Source organism: Octopus sinensis, linkage group LG8 (assembly GCF_006345805.1).
Source record: "Octopus sinensis linkage group LG8, ASM634580v1, whole genome shotgun sequence".
NCBI classification, from domain to species: Eukaryota; Metazoa; Mollusca; class Cephalopoda; order Octopoda; family Octopodidae; genus Octopus; species Octopus sinensis.
The window spans coordinates 106,422,003-106,442,523 of NC_043004.1; the positions used below are offsets into that span (position 1 = coordinate 106,422,003).

Sequence of the window (20,521 nt, forward strand, 5' to 3'; positions counted from 1 at the left end):
AATGCTCCTACCTCTGCTGGTGACAAAGGGCCTCTCACTCAGTGAAAAGTAGATTGTTTGATGCATGTGTACAAAATGCCATGCTACACGGAAGTGGAAAAAAAGGCCATGATTGTTGAGGACATGCATAGGCTTGAAAGAAATGAAGCTAGCAGGATCCGCTGGATGTGTAATGTCAGTGTGCATACACAACAGAGTGTAAATGCCCTGAGAGAAAAGTTGGACATAAGAAGTATCAGATGTAGTGTGCAAGAGAGACGTTTGCGCTGGTACAGTCATGTGCTGTGTATGGATGAAGAGAGCTGTGTGAAGAAGTGTCATTCCCTAACAGTAGAAGGAACCCATAGAAGAGGGAGACACAGGAAGACATGGGATGAGGTGGTGAAGCACAACCTTCAAACATTGGGCCTTACTGAAGCAATAAGAGACCGAGAGCTCTGGAGATAAACTGTGATTGAGAAGACCCGGCAAGTAAAGTGAGATCACAGCCGTAGCCTATACCAGTGTCACATAACCAGCCCATTTAAAAGGTACCTGTGAATCTTTGGGCAACACACTGTGCTTGAGGAGACCAATTGAGTCAAGTAAAATCTAAATCAAAATCACAATCAGATGTCAATCAAATTGAAATCAAATAGAAATTGTAGTTGTAGCCAATGCTAGTGCCGCTTGACTGGCTCCCGTGCTGGTGGCATGCAATAAGCACCATTCCTGCATGGATCAATGCCAGTGCCGCTTCACTGGCTCCCTGTGCTGGTGACATGTAAAAAGCACCATCCAAATGTGGTCAATGCCAGCCCTCTTGCCTTGACTGGTTCTTGTGCCAGTGGCACATAAAAAGCACCATCCAAACATGGCTGATGCCAGTGCCGCCTGACTGGCTCCTGTGCTGGTGGCACATAAAAGCACCCACTACACTCTCAGAGTGGTTGGCATTAGGAAGGGCATTCAGCAGTAGAAACCTTGCCAGATCAGATTGAATCCTTGTGCAGCCTCCTGGTTTACCAGTCCCCAGTCAAACCATCTAACCCATGCCTGCATGGAAAACAGACATTAAACGATGATGATGATTGTACTTGCTAAAGTAAAGTTGAGAGCATCACTCAGTCTATATTCGATATTGTACAGGAGTGGTATGTAAATTAGAATATTTTCAAAATGTGCCATTCACAGCACATAATAAAATGGTTAGGTTTTACATCTGTAAGCAGATCTATAATAAGTGGTTAGCCTTATAAATAAATTGTCAGACTCCAGTGACTGTGGGTTATCTGCCCATTGGAGTCTGAGGAGTCATCTCTAATGTTAATCACTTTATGGATGTGAAACCATTGGTCACTCTATGGCCAGCCATATAATCAACCTCCTGTGTATATATATATATATATATATATATATATATATATATATATTTGTAAAAATGAAGTTCGAAAATGCTGCTGTATTATACAATTTTTAATTTTATATATACATTATAACATGTTCAGTTCCTGAAATGAACCTTATCAAAAAAGTTATATATAAAAAAGACAGCTCATGCCGTCAACACACAAGAAATTCATTTATAATACACAACGGAGTCAGACATCTTAGAGTTCATGTATAGTTGATATATAGTTCATGTATAGTTGATATATAGTTTGAAGTATATGTTCAAAGTGTTTGATGCAGTGGCCCACGGTGGCGATACGTATTCAATACAAAAACAGATCAAAGTGGTGGAAAGCGGTCAATACAGAAGATTGATGTTTCCGAAAGAGCGAGGAATTCATTTTTACCTTAAGCAATTGTGATGACCCATGGTGGAAGTTCGCTGGGTGGTTTCTAGTGAGTTTTTGTGAAATGCTCGGTTTTATAATGCCTGTTAGGTGGTCAATCTAGCGTAGCGTGACGTCATCAATGTTTTGACCAATCGTTTCGTTAGGTGGCTTTAATCAAGTAGAACAGGACGTCATCATTATTTTGACCAATCGCTGCATTATAACTCCCTCTTGTTTGTTTCCTGTTTTGACCATCGCTTCGTTAGTCAAGTAGAACGGGACGTCATCATTATTTTGACCAATCGCTGCATTATATCTGCCTCTTGTTTGTTTCCTGTTTTGACCAGTCGCTTCATTAGTCAAGCAGAGCGGGACGTCATCCAGATTCTGCCCAATCACGACTTATAGCTACATTAGATCTGCCCCCTGTCTGTACTTGTTAGGTGACTATTCAAGCAGAAAAGGACGTCATCAATATTCTGACTAATGACTGTCCCCTGTTTGTATCCTGTCCATTCTAGCAGAGCTAGACATCATCAACTTGTTGACCAATCAGAATCGGGTCTGACCCTTAGCTGTATCGTATGTATCAGGGTCAGATTTGCACGAAAGAATTTTTTTCCCTTTTTTACTAAGGCATATTTCCGTCAGAGTGAGTGTCTGTTTGAAGTAGCGGCTGTGGTGGAATTTTGCTTCTCCTTTTCGGAGGACTTATCTTTTGTTTTAGTATTCCTGGCCCAGGGTGTTTAAACTTGGTCTAAATTTTTTTATGAAATATAGTTCTTTATTTTCTGGGTACTTCACCAGCTGTATATTGGATAACTGATATCCCATAGTGGGTTACACTCATAAACCCTATCCCACTTTGTACTTATATATTATATATATATATTATATGGTTGAGTTGGATGCATGCAGAGCCATGTAAGCATTGATGCCACATTCAGTTCCTAGAGGGTCAGTCCATCGTTTTTCAGTCAAATTGAATATATATATATATACACAAATAAGAAAATGGAGGAACAGATTCCTTTCAATCATCGACTTATGGTATTATCTTACTTACTGATGTATATTGTTTTATTCTGTTGGATTTGGATGTTCCTATTGAAGTAGTTAATAAATAATATGAATTGGTAATATCTGGAAGTCGATGATTGAAAGGAATCTGTTCCTCCATTTTCTTATTTGTATTATGAATTTGAGGTAAAATATTTTACCTTCGCCCATCTAATACAATAAATGAATTAATTGCATTGCAATTGTAAGCATTTATGTATTTGCCTTTTGGGTACTTCACCAGCTGTATATTGGATAACTGATATCCCATAGTGGGTTACACTCATAAACCCTATCCCACTTTGTACTTATATATTATATATATATATTATATGGTTGAGTTGGATGCATGCAGAGCCATGTAAGCATTGATGCCACATTCAGTTCCTAGAGGGTCAGTCCATCGTTTTTCAGTCAAATTGTTTAAATTTAGATTAGTTGCTCTAATTGGAACATATATTATTATAAAAAATGATATATAATTACAGTTATGTGTGTGTGTGTGTATGTGTGTAATTCAAAATAATAAGGGTGAAAAATTGAATATTAATTTGATTAATATCAATTTAAAACCAGTGATCTAGCATATAGAAAAATCTGAAGATATACATATACATATGTCAGGCCTTCACACAGTTTCTGTCAAACAAATTTACTCACAAACCACTGGTCAGCCCATGGCTATAGGAAAAGACACTTGCCCAAGGTACTGCACAGTGGGACTCAAACCATGATTACAGAGCACCCATTTTGGTTGGCGTTAGGAAGGGCATCCAGCTGTAGAAACTCTGCCAGATCAGACTGGAGCCTGGTGCAGCCCCTGGCTTCCCAGACCCTGGTCGAACCGTCCAACCCATGCTAGCGCGGAAAACGGACGTTAAACGATGATGATGATGATGAAAAGTTAATAAATCAAAGGCTGAGTTTTCAACAGAAATATGGTAAGAAATGGTTGGTTCATAAATGAGTATAGAAACGAGTCATTAGTGAAAAAGAAAATGCCATCACCTAACAATTTCATGTATAAAGGATTAAATATATAAAAAGAGTTAGATATTAAATACTACTCATGGTTTGTGAGTTTCTGCATATTTCATATCATACAATTTTGCACACAGATTTCTAAAGAGTAAAATTCAGACTCACCATTGTAACCCATTAGGGCGGCATTAACAAGGTCTGCAGCAACTTCATTGTATACCTCTTCTTGACTAACATTATGTAGTACACCATCAAGTTTAAATAACCAGTCATGAATCTGGTTGTTTACTACATCTTGCTTGACACTTTGACCAGCATGTATGTTAATGCTCTACAAAATAAGAATGCTATACAGTTAACATCAATTTATATCAATTTCTTTCAACCCACCCACGAGATAACTGATTGACCCTGTTTGTATTGCATCATGGGAAAGACACATAAGCAGATCCTAATGAGTTGTTAAATCGTTAAATTATGACAGAAGTGGTTTCATTCTTTATTTCAGGCTTTCAAAACAACTTCATAAATTTTAATTTCACAGTGAATGCGTATGGATATACATACATATATACATTCACACACACACACATTGTATTTACTAGTGTATCAGCTACTTTATTTTATACTTGATTTTAACTGAAAGACTGGGGTGCGACTTATACACGAGTAAATGTAGTATATATAATTACCTTTTGCAATAGCAGTACCAGTAACCAGTTGCTATATACATGTTAACATAGATTCATACATCCATGATATGGTGAGTTGATAAACTTCTTTGATTAACCGATATTATCCTTATTCAGAAGTCAAAAACTATTCTAGAGATGGTTAAAACATGCAAGGGAGACAACACCCATAAAAATTGGTTAATTCAAATTTAGGGGAAATAAAGCCAATGCAGTTACGAATGCATCTTCTGTTCAAAACTAACTGGTAAAAGCAACGGACATACTTTGACCGTATCAGATTTATAGGTTGGGAAAAACTGCAAATCTACCATATATGCATGCACAACTGTTAAGGTTTATAACTTCTTAACTTCATAGAATGCCTGCATTTCATTTTCGAAAAATATGGCTCAACTGAGGTTTTGCATTATCTTTGCAACGATAATACCACTTAATCGAAGTCTTTCAACTCACTATCACATATGTGAGACTATGTAGCAAGCATTCAGCATATACTCTTGAGATATTCTTCCATCACCCCATTTGTTGATACAAATGGAATACCGGAAATCCTCGAGTATAGTCCGCCCTTGAGTATAATACGCTGGGGGATTTTTAGGGGGCTGTACCTCTGAAAAACCTAAACCATGTGTATAATACGCACCCTTCTCTAACTTGAGTCAAGGAGGTCTATAATAATAATAATAATAATAATAATAAAAACATTGTGTACAGTGCTCAGGTGCACTACAACTCATCTAAAGTGTATGTATAATCAGGTGTAGTTTTGGCGGATTTCGGAAAGCATGAGGGCCTTAAAGGATGCAGTGTCATGGCAGTCAACAACTGACGCAGGCAGTTTGTTCCATGCTTCAGCAACTCTGAGCGTGAAAAAATGTTTCCGAAAGTCATGGGAGCTGTGTTGTTTTCTGACTTTGTAGGCATGTCCACGTGTGTTAGACACATGAAGATCAAAAAGGTGTTCAGTGTTGTTGTTGGTGAGGTGGTTGATAACTTTGTGGGTGTTTACCAAGTCCATCGCCAGAGCTTCAGTGAATCCATGCCCAGGGAAACAAGGTGCTCAGAGTATGGTAGGTGTCTGATGGAGGGTATGCGTTTGGTTGCACATCTCTGAACAGATTCCAGGAGGTCAATGTTCTGAGCAAGATAGGGGTTCCAAACTGATGATGCGAATTCCAAGTGTGGTCGTACCATAGCTGTATACAGTTTTAAATAGATGGCTGGAGAGTGGCTAACAAAAGTCTTGCTGAGTGATGCCAAGACACCCTCGGCCTTCTTGACAATTTTAGAGATATGCTTTGTCCAACACAAATCACTGCTGACAGTGATGCCTAGGTCACGCTCGCAAGAGGATTTCTTGATATCAGTGTTGTGGAGGGAGTATGTAGACGCAGGGTTTTTTCTCCCAAAATGCATGGTGGTACACTTGTCCACAGCCAGTTTCAGTTGCCAGTCTGTGATCCATTGCTGCATTGTGTCCAGGTCTGATTGCAGGAAAGAGATGTAGACAACAGGATCTGTCCTCTTGATTTCAAGGTACAGCTTGATGTCGTCTGCATATTTCAATACTGTGGCATTCTTTAAATTGGCATCTATGTCATTAATGTATGTCACAAACAAGAGGGGACCAAGGACAGATCCCTGTAGTACACCCGATGACATCTCATATGGTGTAGAATGCTGTCCTAGAACTGTGACTACCTCCTTTCGGCTGAGAATGAAGGATTTCAACCAGTTAAAAAGATCATCCCTCACACCCATTGCAGAGAGTTTCACCATAAGCCTTTTGTGTGGCACAGAGTTGAAAGCCTTAGCAAAGTCAAGGTAGACAACATCCACCCATGAGCCACTGTCAGTGATCTGAGTAATGTCCTCAAGGAACTCGACAAGCTGATCACTGCAGCTGGAGTTAGGGACAAATCCATATTGTGAGGGTTGGATGAGACTGTGAGAGCTCCAGAAGTTACAAAGTGTTTCTCTGACACACGATTCCATCAGTTTTGCAATACAGCTAGTGAGACTGACTGGGCGATAGTTGACAGATGATGTGCGGTCGCCCTTTTTGAACAGAGGAATGACACTGGCAGTTTTCCACTGCTCCGGAGTAGCACCATTGTTGAGACAGTACTGGAAAAAAATAGAAAGCTGGTGTAAAAGGAAGTACCTGCCACGTTTGAGAAGCAGGTATGTAACTCCATCAAGACCAGGGGAGGCATAGTTGCACTTATTTTGAAGGTGACGTTGCAGCATTGCAGGTATAAATTCCATAGTTGTTATGGAATTTGCTGTTAGAGATGGTGATGATGGTACATTTTGACTTTCAACAGTGAATATGTTTGCATAGCACTCGGCAATGAGTTCTGCGCATTCCTTGGAATCGTCAGTGATCTGGTTTGTGTGAGGGTTGCGAAGAGGGCCCACTGGAGAGTGAGGTCTCTGCTTCGAATGCACATATTTCCAGAAAACCTTGCTGTCAGCATTGGCTGCTATGCACTGTTCAAATTCAAGCACTGCTTTTTTTGTCACTTGCTTGAGATGGTTGGAAGATTTATTCCGCTTTTTCCTGTTAGTGTTTGATTTATGCAACTTGTATTCCCGTTCAGCAGTCCAACGTTCCTTCCTGGCAAGTCGGACCGCTGAAGTTTCCCAAATTGCCCTTTTGGGGCGGTTCTTCTTTTTCTGTTTACGTGGCACTGATGCTGCACATGCTGCCCATATTGAGTCCAGGATACTCTGGAGTATAGTATTCACATCTCCAGAGTTGTAGAATTCATGCCAGTTTGGGTGCTGTAATTCAGTGTGGTACAGGTTCCAATCTGCTCTCTTCCAATCGAAGGAAGCAGATTGGAGATGGTTCAGGTTTTTGTTGTTGCCTGCAAGAGCCAGATTGGCGATGATCATAGCATGATCAGAGTCGCCTAGAGGTTCCTCCGTAGTACAATTGATAATCACTTCAGGAGTTGTGGTGAAGAGCAGGTCCAAGGTGTTGTCGCCTCTTGTTGGAGAGGTGACTACTTGTGACCAGTTTGAGTCCAGCACAAGCTCAACGAAATCGTTTGCACTCTGTGGCCAATGGAAGGTTTCCCAATTGATTGAAGTCGCCTGCAATAAAAACATAAGTGGCTGTTTTCCTGGCAGCAGCTCGGAGGATATCGCAAAGCTGTGTGTCTTGATGGTAATTTGGGGGGTGATAAACAACGCCAAGCAGGAGTGTTGACATGGTCATACGTACGTCACAGAAAAAAACTTCTTGTGATTCGTTCAAATCGGCACAAGGAATTACCGAAAAATTTGAACGAACGTAGACCATCACACCACCACCATGGCGGTTAATACGGTCCTTGCGAAAGAGGAGGTACCCAGTAATGTTGAAAACCCCATCACAGAGTAAGGAATGTGCCCATGTTTCTGTGACAGTGATGAAGTCAGGGTCAATACTTCTGACGTAGGAGTTGAACAAATGTATTTTGTTGCATAAACTGCGAGCATTTAAGGACAACAATTTGTACCCTGCTTGCAGTTTATGATGGTGTGTAGAGGATGGCAGGTTGTTCTGGTTTAGTTTCCCTGAGTTGCTGTAATTTTTTTTCCAGTTTCAGTTATTGTGGGTAGAGAGCACTCAGACCAGCTGGTATCTCTCTTCCACATTTCACCAGTCTTAACAAATCTCCAGATTTGTCCATCCTCACGAAGACTGAAACTTTCTTGCAGAGCTGAGTTCCGGTTCAGGGAAGCTGCTACACATAGCTTCGGATGTACATCGGATGGTAAGCCTGGGCGTGTTCGGAAGGTAGTTCGATTTTCACGCCCAGCTTTAACTGAGGCCAGATGGTATGAGGTTGCCTCAGCATGGTCTGAAAAAGACAGCTTGATGAGCCTGGGTTTTGGGCCAGGTCATCCAAGGTGGAGAGCACCCGTTGGGGGAACGCAGCCTAGGTCTTTGGCTGAGTTGGCAGCAAATGCCTGAAGGTCAGCCATGTCTTCTGGCACCCCAATGGCAATAACTTCATGGGTAGCAGAATCCGCGGTCTTAGATGCGGCAAGAGGTACAGGGAGGTTCTTTAGCAGAGCATTCCAATAAGACCCCTCATTGTGGAGTCCAACCTGAATGCTTGCTTTTATTCCTGCTACTTCCCCTCTTAAAGCACAGATCAATTGTTGCAGTTCTGCAAGAACCGCACTGGTCAATTGGTGTTGTTGCTGCTGCTGCTCTGGTTGATTTTGTTGTTGCTGCTGTTGTTGTTGCTGCTGCTGCTCTAGTTGTGGTTGATTTTGTTGTTGCTGTTCCACTTCCTCCACGGGAGTGGGAGGGGGAGACACAATCGTCGGTAGTGGAGGCACGCAGGCCTGACACTGAAAAGTCCAAGATTTAAGCTGAACCATCTTCCAGAGTCCATCCATCATAGCATTATGATGGCTCTTTCTTCTGAAAGTCCGTGGCACATTCGAGGCAGACAGAGATGAGACATATACAACGTCCATGGTTTGTAAAACTGTATACGGTAACGTACTTTATTATTATTGTATATATAACAAAATGCAAACGTGTAGCTTTTTTTGTGCATTTTGTTTGCAGAAAATAAAGAAATAACAGTAATAACGTTTAATAAATGTTGCTTAATGCAAGTTATGGATGATTCTTTAATGACTTCATTGCTTTCAGGCTTAGCTTAAAGTATTTTCGCGCCAGACATCACAAAATGCGTCTGAATAAACATTGCCAGACAGCAAATAGAGACTCGGACATTGCTTAGAAAATAATTTTCATTTTTAATCTCGTATATAGTATGCACTAGGGATTTTCACCTTTAAATTTTTTTGGGGAAAAAAGGCGGATTATACTCGAGGATTTACGGTTTACACTAGTAACATACTGTAATAGTGGAGGCGATTGGCTTAGTGGTTAGGATGTTGGACTCATAATTGTAGGTTTGCGGTTTTGATTCCTGGCCCGAGCGACATTTCACGTTGCTCCAGTCGGCTTAGCAGGCAAAAATTAGCAATCCTGCGACGGATTGGCATCCCATCCAGGTGAGGAATGTATATGCAAATGAAACCGGGAAACTGGCCCTTATGAGCCTGGCATGGCTGGAAAAGGAAACTATATATATATACACACACACACAAACTCTTTTACCCGTTTCAGTCATTTGACTGTGGCCATGCTGGAGCACCGCCTTTAGTCGAGTAAATCGACCCCAGGACTTATTCTTTGTAAGCCTAGTACTTATTCTATCGATCTCTTTTGCTGAACCGCTAAGTTACGGGGACGTAAACACACCAGCATCGGTTGTCAAGTGATGTTGGGGGACAAACACAGACACACATACATATATACGACGGGCTTCTTTCAGTTTCTGTCTACCAGATCCACTCAAGGCTTTGGTCGGCCTGAGGCTATAGTAGAAGACACTTGCCCAAGGTGCCACGCAGTGGTATTGAACCCAGAACCATGTGGTTGGTAAGCAGGGGACTTACCACACAGCCACTCCTACGCCTGTGTGTGTGTGTGTGTGTACTGTGCACCTGAGTACTGTATACAATTTCTTTCATATCAACTATACTTTTTAGGACGAAACTAAATATTCTAAGGCTCAATTAGGTACTCAACTATTTCAACTAATATTCAAAATTAATAGCATTTCGTCCGCCTTTACTTTCTGAGTTCAAATGACGTAGAGGTCGATTTGCCTTTCATCCCTTCAGGGTTGATAAAATAAGTACCATTTGAGAACTGGGGTCGATGTAATCAGCCTATGCCCTCTCCCTGGAATTGCTGGCCTTGTGCTAAAATTTGAAACTAATATATTTGAGCAGGGAAAGAGCAGTGGATGGCAGAACGGGTAGTATTTGCAGTAATGCCTTATGCTGTTGATTAAGGTCCTTATGTGTTGTGAATTCAAATCATACCAAATCATGTATAACCGATGATGGTAAATTGGTGACTACAGTACAGTACCAAAATGGAATACTTCACAAATTTCTATCCGTTCACATTCTGAGTTCAAACTACAAGTAGATTTTCTCTTTCATCTCTGACTAATTAATGAAATACGTACCAATAATTCACTAGGTAAAACCTTTTAGCTATTCTCCATTTTCAGAAATTAACCTTGTAATCAATGTGTGTCTACATCATTATTAATCATTTAACGCCTGTTTTCTATGGCTTAGACAGCTCAACGATCTAGCAAGCTGCAAGGATGCACTGAGCACCAGTATTTTCATTGGTAAGGCCTTTGTGGCTGGATGCCCTTCATAACACCGACTACTTTACAGAGTGTATTGGGTACTCTGTTTTTTATGTCAGCAGCACTCGTGAGGTTGTCAGATAACTTGCAAGATGGAAATAGAACGGGAAAAGGAAACAGAAAAACTCCCGCTATAAAGAGGGGAGAGAGGTATTTGAGAAGGAAAGATGGATGTGGGTGTTGGCATGCATACATACAGTATAAGATGTGGATTCTGAGAATCGTTTGGCTATCTCAGAAAGCTCCTATTACAGACTCGGCTCTGAGTCCAAGTAGTAACTATATACTCATTTCTCAAGCCTTTCGACTATACGTTTTATACATGTTACTAACACACACACACAAATACACGCACGCACGCGCGCATGCATGCTTACAGTCAAACAAACAAAACTGTCTGAACGTTAATTATATTAGATGTAGAACATTCCCTGAGATATATTCTATATTCTGAATTCAGATCTCATCTTGGTTAATTTTACCTTTGTTATTTCAAGATCAATACAATAAAGCGAAGTAACATACAATGTCAAATATACAGTGGCAATGTACAATCGACCATAAGTTCTCGCTTTGATAAGAAATTGATTTTCTGTGTAGTTATGACAATCATTATACCATAAGAAGGTGATGGAAATGGTAGATAAATCACATACTTCTCTTACTCCTACACACATATACATACATACATACACTAATTGATAAAACCCATCTAGATGCTTCAGTCCCATTCTACTCGGTTTTATTTTTCATTATTACGGGGATAATAGCCATCCAACAACACATAGAAATTGACCCCATCATCTCCTGAAATGAAATGGACGACGTTTGAAGGAAATATCGTCTTAAACTATTCGGTAATGTTTTAAAGAGGTAATAACTGATTTACTAATGCAAAGGACGTGAGTTCGAATCGTGTTTCTAGTATCGTTTTGGGTTCATCGTTCTATTTGTTTCAGTCAACTCAACCGGGTGGACGTCCCATATTTTCATTCCTCTTAGTCATAATTTGATTGTATTGTATCCAAACCATTAATTCAACTATAATTATATCCTACGATCCCTGCAATATTTATATCAATAAGAGATTGCAAACTGTTAAAAGTTCGTTGACGAATAAGAGAAAAAGGCGTGTGAAGAAGAGTCGTTAAGAGTAAGTAAAAAAAGGAGCAATGTCGATACGGACCTTTTTGTCGGGAGATATATTTATCACATTAGAGACAAAATTAGAAGTTGGTTTAATTCGGCACCATACTCGGACTTTGTTGGTACTGCTCCCCATTATTAGACAACGGACAGCATATAATATTTAGAAGCGTAACCGTTGCTAGGCAGCAACTTTATCACTTCCGGTTAATTGATTTCCGGTTACCAAGAACAACAAGACTGTTTACATTTATCCCGACGTTGTTGTGTAATGTCTGTAAAGAAGAGGTGGTGTCTTTTTGCAAATTATTCTCTTTATCTGCTTTCTTCCGATCATTTTATTGAGCGGAGTTTTGAAATAACCGCCCCTCCAATTTCGTTTTTATAAAAGGAAAAGAATAGTTTAAATTACTATTCTGAATAAATGTTTTCCAAATATTTCACTATTTGCCCACCCTTCTGTTTCAGAAACTTGTAACTCTTCCAAAACACTGCCTTCTATTGCATATGACTTTCTTAAACTAAGCAGAGGTTTATATTTTTCCATATTTGATCGAAAGAGAGCGAGAGAGTTGGGTATTTCCGTGGGTTGTGGACTATAGATATAACGAAATTATGCCAGCAATGTCTCAAAAGCCTTGCATATTTGTTCTTAATTGTTTCATATGTGTATCTAAAATCCGCAAATTTCCAAGCAGAAAACAGAACCGAACCGAACTGTCATTTGCTTCCACGGAAATACCCAAAGTGAAGTGTTTCGATTTTGTCGAGTTATATCGAAGGAATGCCTTCTTCAATATGTGATCGAGAGAGTTTTTAGTAGATAACAATCCTATGTTTTTGAAAATTAAAAAAGTTTCCTCTTACTTCTCACAAACATTAGAACTACCTTCATTTTTATTTTTGTTAAACTGGGGTTTTCTGATTTTTCAATTCAAACCATAGTGGACCGTGGGTTGACAACATCGGTTTTACTTACATGAACCATCTTGATTTTAAAGTTATCCTGTATCACGGCCCGTTTATCTTTTTCCTTTCTTTTTTTTTTCCTTGTTAATTTTGACAAAGATTGTTTTGTTTGCTTTCACTGTTTCCCTCTTTTATGAGACTCCATCGTGAAGTAAAATTATGTGAATTATTTCGAATTGTTGTTTTAAATTTGCTTCTCTTTTTTATTTTTTCGATCTGTTAGATTATTTTTTTTCTAGTTTTGTTGTTTTAGAGCATCAACAACGACGCTCATCGTAATTGCAGGCAGGAAAAATAGAGCGAATTACGAAGCTCTTGTGACAAAAGTGAAAGTAAACAACCTATTTGAGAAAAAAAAAAAGCCGTGGGGCGGGGGGGGGTAATCCACCCTGTATCCTAAAATTATTTTACTAAAGATGAAACTGATATAAAATATTCCTCCTAGCATTGTCTAATTCAGAGGTTCTCAACGTGGACATGTCGAAGGCTTTAGGGGGCCGTGTAGTAACATAATTAACATACTAAATTTTATCTGTAGTATTTATTATACTATACATGATAAAACTAGAAATAGTTTCACATTTTGGCGCAAGGCCAGCAATTTCAGGGGAGTGGGAAGTCGATTACATCGATCCCAGTGCTCAACCGGTACTTATTTCATCGTCCCCGAAAGAATGAAAAGCAAAGCCGATCTTAGCAGAATTTGAACTCAGAATAGAGATGAGGAATTATGTACATTATTTACAATTGACGGATATTTGTCATCATCTTGTTTGTTGTTAACGCAAAGTTTCGGCTGATATACCCTCCAGCCTTCATTAGGTGTCTTAGGGGAAATTTCGGACCTGGGTTCTCATTCCTAAGGTATTTTTCGATGTTGTTGATATTATTATTATTATTATTATTTAGGTCACTGCCTGGAATCGAAATCGGAATCTCAGGATTAGTAGCCCTCGCTGTTATCCACTACGGGCATATGGCGTAGTAGTTAAGAACGCGGGCTACTAGCAGCAAGATTCCGAGTTCGATTCCAGGCAGTGACCTGAATAATAATAACAACATCGAAAAATACCTTAGGAATGAGAACCCAGGTTTGAAATTTCCCCAAGACACCTGATGAAGGCTGGAGGGTATATCAGCCGAAATTTGTTAACAAACAAGATGACAAATATTCGCCAATTGTAAATAATGCAAACAAAAACTAGTAATGTTTATTAAAATAAAATGAGATCTCATCAGGCACAGTGAAGTCATTAACTTGCAGTGTATAAAGTAAATTTACTTTTGTCTTTATTAATTTTTCTTATCATTTCACTGCAAAAAGCTTATACAACCCATTTTTAGAGTAAAATCTATAAATTATCGTCCATGTTAAGTTAGTTTGGTCGATATCTCACTCACCACTTAGGTGAGCGCTAGGCAGAAATTAAAAGGAGAGCGCTGCAAAAAAAAAAAAAAGTTAAGAGCCACTAGTCACACTGTATGTGCCCGAGACCATATTCATGCTTGTAGTGGTGGCAGCGGCGGGTGGGGGTGTACTAGTTAACCGCCAGCTATTCGTAAAGAAAAACATCATTGAACGAGTTTTTGTATAACGGTTTGGACAATTTTGCATGCTTACAACTGCTTCTTATTGCAGAATTTGGCGATCTTTGTTTCTTTTTTACTCTGCATAACTGGGGGGGGGGGGGGAATATACGAAACAGATTTTTTAAATGTATTGTTGCAGATTTCTCTGTTCTGAGTTCAAATTCCGCCAAAGTCGGCTTTGCTTTTCATTCTTTCGGGAACGATGGAATAAGTACCAGTTGTGTACTGGGATCGATGTAATCGACTTCCCACTCCCCCGAAATTGCTGCCCTTGTGCCAAAATGTGAAGCCGTTATTACGGACTTCTCTTTTTAATTGCTGAAGAATCTAAATCGCTCAGAAATTGTCATCTTTGATCAAATGACGTAAGATTAAAGGCGTTTCAACCGTATCATTACGCGTTTTGTATATCTTGGTTTACACAGTCTCTCATAACACTGGTCAACAAGCATTTTTCATCAAGCATATGTCGAGGTGTACCAAATATAGTTTTTAATTGCTGATTTCAAATATACAATTAGTTTTTTGACATCACGTACAGTTTTCAAGATGAAAAAGTTTTTTGGTTTTAGCTCATGCATTATATAGAAATTCCAAATAATGACGTGTATGCATGTATTTCATTTACATCATGGAAACATACCTTTAAGATAACCTACATTATTCATTGCTGCATAGTTCAGATGCAATATTTCGTCATCTTAAATTAACCAATCAAGGTTTGTCTGATGAAATAGGTATTTTCAACATCTCGAATTTTCTCAAGAAAGCCAAGAGAAAAAAAATGTTTTATTTTGACACATTCTACCAGTATACGAAGTTTAAAAGTGTTTGAAAACTGTTGTTCAAAAGGAAAAGATCCTAGAAAAGTTTCTCAAAATCACACAGGCGAAGTTAAAAGAAGGTATTTTTGTTGGACCCCAAATTAGAGAAGTACTCAAAGATGTCAACTTCAAGACAACATTGGATGAACTGGAACTGCCTGCCTGGAATGCTTTCAATTGGATCTGTGAGAATTTCTTGAGCAACAAGAAGGCAATGGACTACAAGGATGGCATCAAGAATCTTCTGAAAAGTTACTCAGCAATGGGTTGTCGCTTGTCATTGAACGTTCACTTCTTAGACTCCCATCTGAATTTCTTCGCAGATAACCTTGGAGCAGTGTCCGATGAACAAGGTGAAGGATTTCACCAGGCATTAGTGCTATGGAGAAACGGTACCAAGTCTTTTGGAATGACAGTAGAACTTACAAAGTTACTCTTTTGACCGAAAGGACGGCGGCCACCAGAGTTTCCTAGCTTCGGTTTCTGAGTTGGCTATATTTAATTAAAAAAATAAAACTATATGCAGTACATGTGTAGCAAATTTCTGTTTTATACATGTGTTTATCGGTGTGTGCCACGTTTTAATAAATATTGGTTAACCAAAAAAGAAAAAGAATAAATGATCAGTATAAAAAGATTTAAAAACAGTATTCTTACATGAGCCCTTTCCCTCGTCGGACGGGATGTAAACCCATTGTATTTCGCATGTGTGATTGTCTGTGACAGAAAAAATAAAAAGAAGTCCAATTAAGAATAAAATTGCAAATGATGGAAAAAATAATTTTTAAAAGGAACCGCACTGCATAAAAAAGAAACAAACCGGTACGAAAGAAAAGAATAAATTATTTATTAAACTTACACTGTTTTTGGAAAGCTTTGAATTATTTCTAAAGGTTCCATTAGAACCTTGTCGACTGGGAGACAACTAAGTTAATTCAGAAGAAGAAAAAACCCCAATAGCATAATGAAGAAGATGATAAAAGAGTATGGAAAGTGAAAAAAACTCACAGCTGAACGTGTTTTTCTTTTTTTCCTTTTTTTCATTACATTTCCGATGGCGCGTGGCCCAATCGAAAAACATTCTTTGCCTAGGTAGCCACTCTTCAGCATCAGGTAGACACTAAAAAGTAACACACAAATTAAAGGTTACATTGTGATGATGATAGATAAAAAATAGGATGCATGGTGGTTATAAGAAAGTTTCTTCAACAGAACCACATTCTTAAATAATTTAACTATGAAATCAAATTAAAAGACAGCAACACGCAAAAAAATGTAAAATTAAAAGCCAACCCTCGGAGTGGAATAGCGACTGGAGGAATTAACGGAAGACTTCTGATAGAGAGGACTTGGAACCTGTTATAAAGCATAGAAAATTAAAATCCCGATCGAGTCTTTGGCACATTAATTGGAAAAGGTTAAGTTTAAAAAAATAGCAAGCGCAAAGGAAAATCGTGATACCAGAAATTTAAGTAATTAGAACAAATTTGCGTCAAATACCCTTGTGTTTAATGTTTCTTGGCGTCCAAGTAGATGAGGCTCGCTGTGTGTGCGTTGCATCGCTAAAAATGAGTGGTAAAATAAAACGTAGACACATTCTCAGTTAAACAGGTCAAATAAGAAGGGGATCAACGGATTAATGTAGCATTGTTTTATTGGTTTAAAACGAAAGAGGCAATGCGTTTATTTCTAAAAAATAAGGCAAACGTCCGCCAATGGGAAGACAGTTCATATTCGATAAGAGCACTCTGGGTATAACCATAGAATTGAAAAATGGGATTTCGGTGGCGAATATTGTGGAGGACTCTAAAAAATTTTTTTAACCTGCAGGAAAATAGTTTAAACCCAAAAAGGCTGACTGTAAACTTACATCTGCAAAAGTGTATGAAATTAGAATTCACACCCAGCTCAGTTTTGTAGAAACAGTATCGCAACGTGAACGCATGAGTTAGGAGTTCGACTGACACAGGTTATATGGTGACCCGTGTCAATCCTTTCGACACCACCTAAACTTGAAAAAAACCCCAAAAAAAACCAATGGAACAGTGTATTACATATAGGATTATCTTTTTTTTCCAATGTCCATGGGCAATTTGAATGCACAATGTGCCGTACGGCCGCCTTGAAGCATGGAGAAAAGGTGGAAGAAAAGCAATGTGCTTCAAAAATTATTAAAAATAGGGGTGTGGAGTTACTTCTCTGACGGGTAATAGGAATTTCCCTATCCTCCGAGGAAACGAACTGTTGACCAGGAGAATTAGAATTTATTTTAATAAAAGCATCAATTTTCAAAAAAATTTTTTAAAGTAGTAACAAATGAAAATTTAGCACGAAAAATGTGCAGGGTTCTAAATAAACGTTCAAATGTAATAGATGAAAAAAAACCCTACGTGATCACCAGAACGCGAGCGCTTGGTGTCGGATTCTCTTTATATTTGCTCCATCGGCGAGTTTTGGGCAGTTGAGGATTCCAAGGAGTGAGACTTCATGGAGAAAAGGAGGAAAAAAGCAGCAATGTGCCTAAAAAATTATTAAAAATAGGGGCGTATCTGGTCAGTTTTTCTCAGTAAATTTTAAAAGAACGAAGAACTCATTTACATTTAATGTATAAAATATGAATAGGTTTTTTTGTAATTGACAGTTAAAGCATGGAAAAAAATGTGCTTTAAGTATAGCTTAGAAAAATGGAGAGAAAAACAACAAATGAGGTATGATTTTAATGTTGTCAGTAATGTAAAAAAAATAAATTTTAAAACGGAACGTTATCACCAGAAGGCAAGCGAAAAGCCCGAATTAGAAGTATTTTTCTTTTAGGTAAAACAATTACCCGAGCATGTGCCTCCCTCTTTTGCAATTTCCTCACTCTAGCTCGGTGGTTTGATAAGATGGAGCTCTTACGCAGAGGCATATTGAAAAGCAAATCTGAGAAATAAAATATTTTGAAACCAAAAGATGGTTTGGTTTACAATGGGAAAACGAATAAAATAGTTAAGAAGTAAATATTTCAAAAATGGAAAATGTTTTCAAATTTACCGACAAATTTTTGTTAACGACGGTCGCCTTGAGCACACAAATAAATTCTTAAATTTCTCAGCACAACAAATCTTTTATCCACGCAGAATAATAACATATCTTCTGATAAATAATATCAGTTATAATTGTGCGGTGGTGGTGGGCGATAATAATTCACCGTTCTGAAAGACCTGTGGTGGGAATATTTAAACTTCTGCGGCTGTCACGTTTCGTCTTTATAGATACAAACAGACATACATTGAGAGAGGCGGTGGAGAAGAAGGAGAGACGGCGGAGACGTCAAACGTCGTTATAGAGAGAAATTGGAGGGAAGGGGGAAAGCGAGAGAGACGGAGGAAGACAGGCAGTTAGCCAAAGAAACGACAATCATACAGTGAGAGGGGTTGTGGAAGAAAGAGTAACAGAGAGACGGCGAAGCTGTCAAACGTAGTTATAGAAAGAAATTGAAGGGACGGGGGAAAAGAGAGAGATCGAGGAAGAGAGGGTCATATACGAAAAAGAGGAGCGACAAGCACTTGTCAAAGTGTGGGTTATTTTGCCCTTGTAACCACAGCTTTTGAAATAGGGATTTCTAACCTAGCCCACTAACATCCTCGCCTCTTTTTACATGTCACTGTAAATTTTGGAGCGAATCCGACGACGGGATCTAGTGCTCTTTATCCCGTTCCAATGGCAAAACCAGACAAACAAACTTTTCGCATTTCAGATTTATAGATATTGACTAGCTTAAGGTGACCCGCTCTACGCGCGGGTAAGAGTGTGGTATATATATATATATAAATGTATACAATATATATATATATATATATATATATATATATATATATATATATATATATATATATATATATATATATATATATATATATTTATATATATATATATATATATATACAGAGATATACACTTTGTATATATACATTATATATACATATTTATATATAGAACACACACACACACATATAAATTAACCCAATAAATATCTGATTCATAATATTTGTTCTCATGATTGTGTTGTGGTGGTGGTGGCGATGATAATTCTCTCTATGAATGCAGACAGACGTAGAGAGAGAGAGTATGAAAGCGCTGTCGAACGCGGCGGGGGAAGATGTAGGACGCTGTTAAACGACGTTATAAAGAGAAATTGGAGGGAAAGGAGGTAGACGCTGTGAAACGACGTTATAGAGAGAAAGGGAAGGGAGGAAAGAGAGAGACACGGAGGAAGACAGACACATAAAAGAATGCGAGGAGACTTGTCAAAGTGTGCGTTTTTGGCCCTAGCAACGACACCTTTTAAGATGGGGATTTCTAACCTAGCCCACTCACATCCTCACCTCATTTTACATGCCCCTGTAAATTTTGGAGTCAATCCGACGGGATCTAGTGCCCTTTACCCCGTTCTAATGCCAAAACCAGACAAACAAACTTTTTGCATTTCAGAATTATAATATAGAGCAGGGGTCTCCAAAGTACGGCCCGCCAAGGTTTTTAATCCGGCCCGCCGAGCTGTCCTCCAAAATTATAAAACAAATGTCGAAAAACAAGCCTTGCCGAAACATACAAAAACAAATATACTTTACACCCCTTTTAATACGTTTGACCAATATAGTACAGCAATAGACGCAAGACGACGCTAATTGATTTGCCATCAATTAATGTCTTTAAATTGCGCCGGCGAATTAAAAATTTATACACTAAACTTTAGTGTAAATATAGGTTCTTTTCCACTCCCCCCGTTTTTAACTGACCATCAGAACCACCATAAAATGAATTAACTTCGCTATGGAGCTATTCATTCTGGCTAGATTTTTTGAGCTTCGAACTGAAATTGAAATATTTTTAAATGAGAAAAACCATTCACAGGTGTTGCTCAAAGACAGTGAATGGCTCTGGAAATTAGCATTTTCAGCGATTTAACTATGCATCTCAATGATTTCAACCTACGGATACAAGGTGAAAACTTCACTCATCTGTGATTTGTACTCAAAGGTGAAAGCTTTTCGTAAGAAATTAATACTATTTGAAAGTCAGTTAACAAGAAGCTGCTTTACTCATTTTTCACGATGTGACAAATATAGACAGGAAGCTGCCACTCCATTTCCAAACTTGTTTGCTCAAGATGTCATTTTAGCTTTGAAACAACAGTTTGAAGAACGTTTTTGATCTGATGCATGTTCTTCAAAACTAAGAATTTTGAAAATCCATTTAACTCT

General features: G+C 38.6%; 1 protein-coding gene and 1 long non-coding RNA gene across 3 annotated transcripts in view; both read right to left on the reverse strand.

The window, feature by feature from the left end:
- Window positions 1–12,069, reverse strand: part of LOC115215106 (kinesin-like protein KIF9) — a 65,755-nt gene extending 53,686 nt beyond the window's left edge. For both annotated transcript variants that reach the window (XM_036505660.1, XM_029784277.2), the window contains exons 1-2: window positions 11,933–12,069; window positions 3,966–4,131 (exon numbers count right to left, since the gene is read on the reverse strand). In XM_036505660.1, the coding sequence (XP_036361553.1) occupies window positions 3,966–4,131; window positions 11,933–12,028 (262 nt within the window). In that variant the 5' untranslated portion in view covers window positions 12,029–12,069. The remainder of the gene's footprint in view (window positions 1–3,965; window positions 4,132–11,932) is intronic.
- Window positions 12,070–16,255: 4,186 nt separating this feature from the next.
- On the reverse strand, window positions 16,256–17,796 carry LOC118764662. The gene is made up of 3 exons (XR_005000480.1): window positions 17,666–17,796; window positions 16,776–16,837; window positions 16,256–16,395 (listed from the first exon to the last, which is right to left on the reverse strand). It is a non-coding gene; the product is annotated as an uncharacterized LOC118764662 (long non-coding RNA).
- Window positions 17,797–20,521: the final 2,725 nt, after the last annotated feature.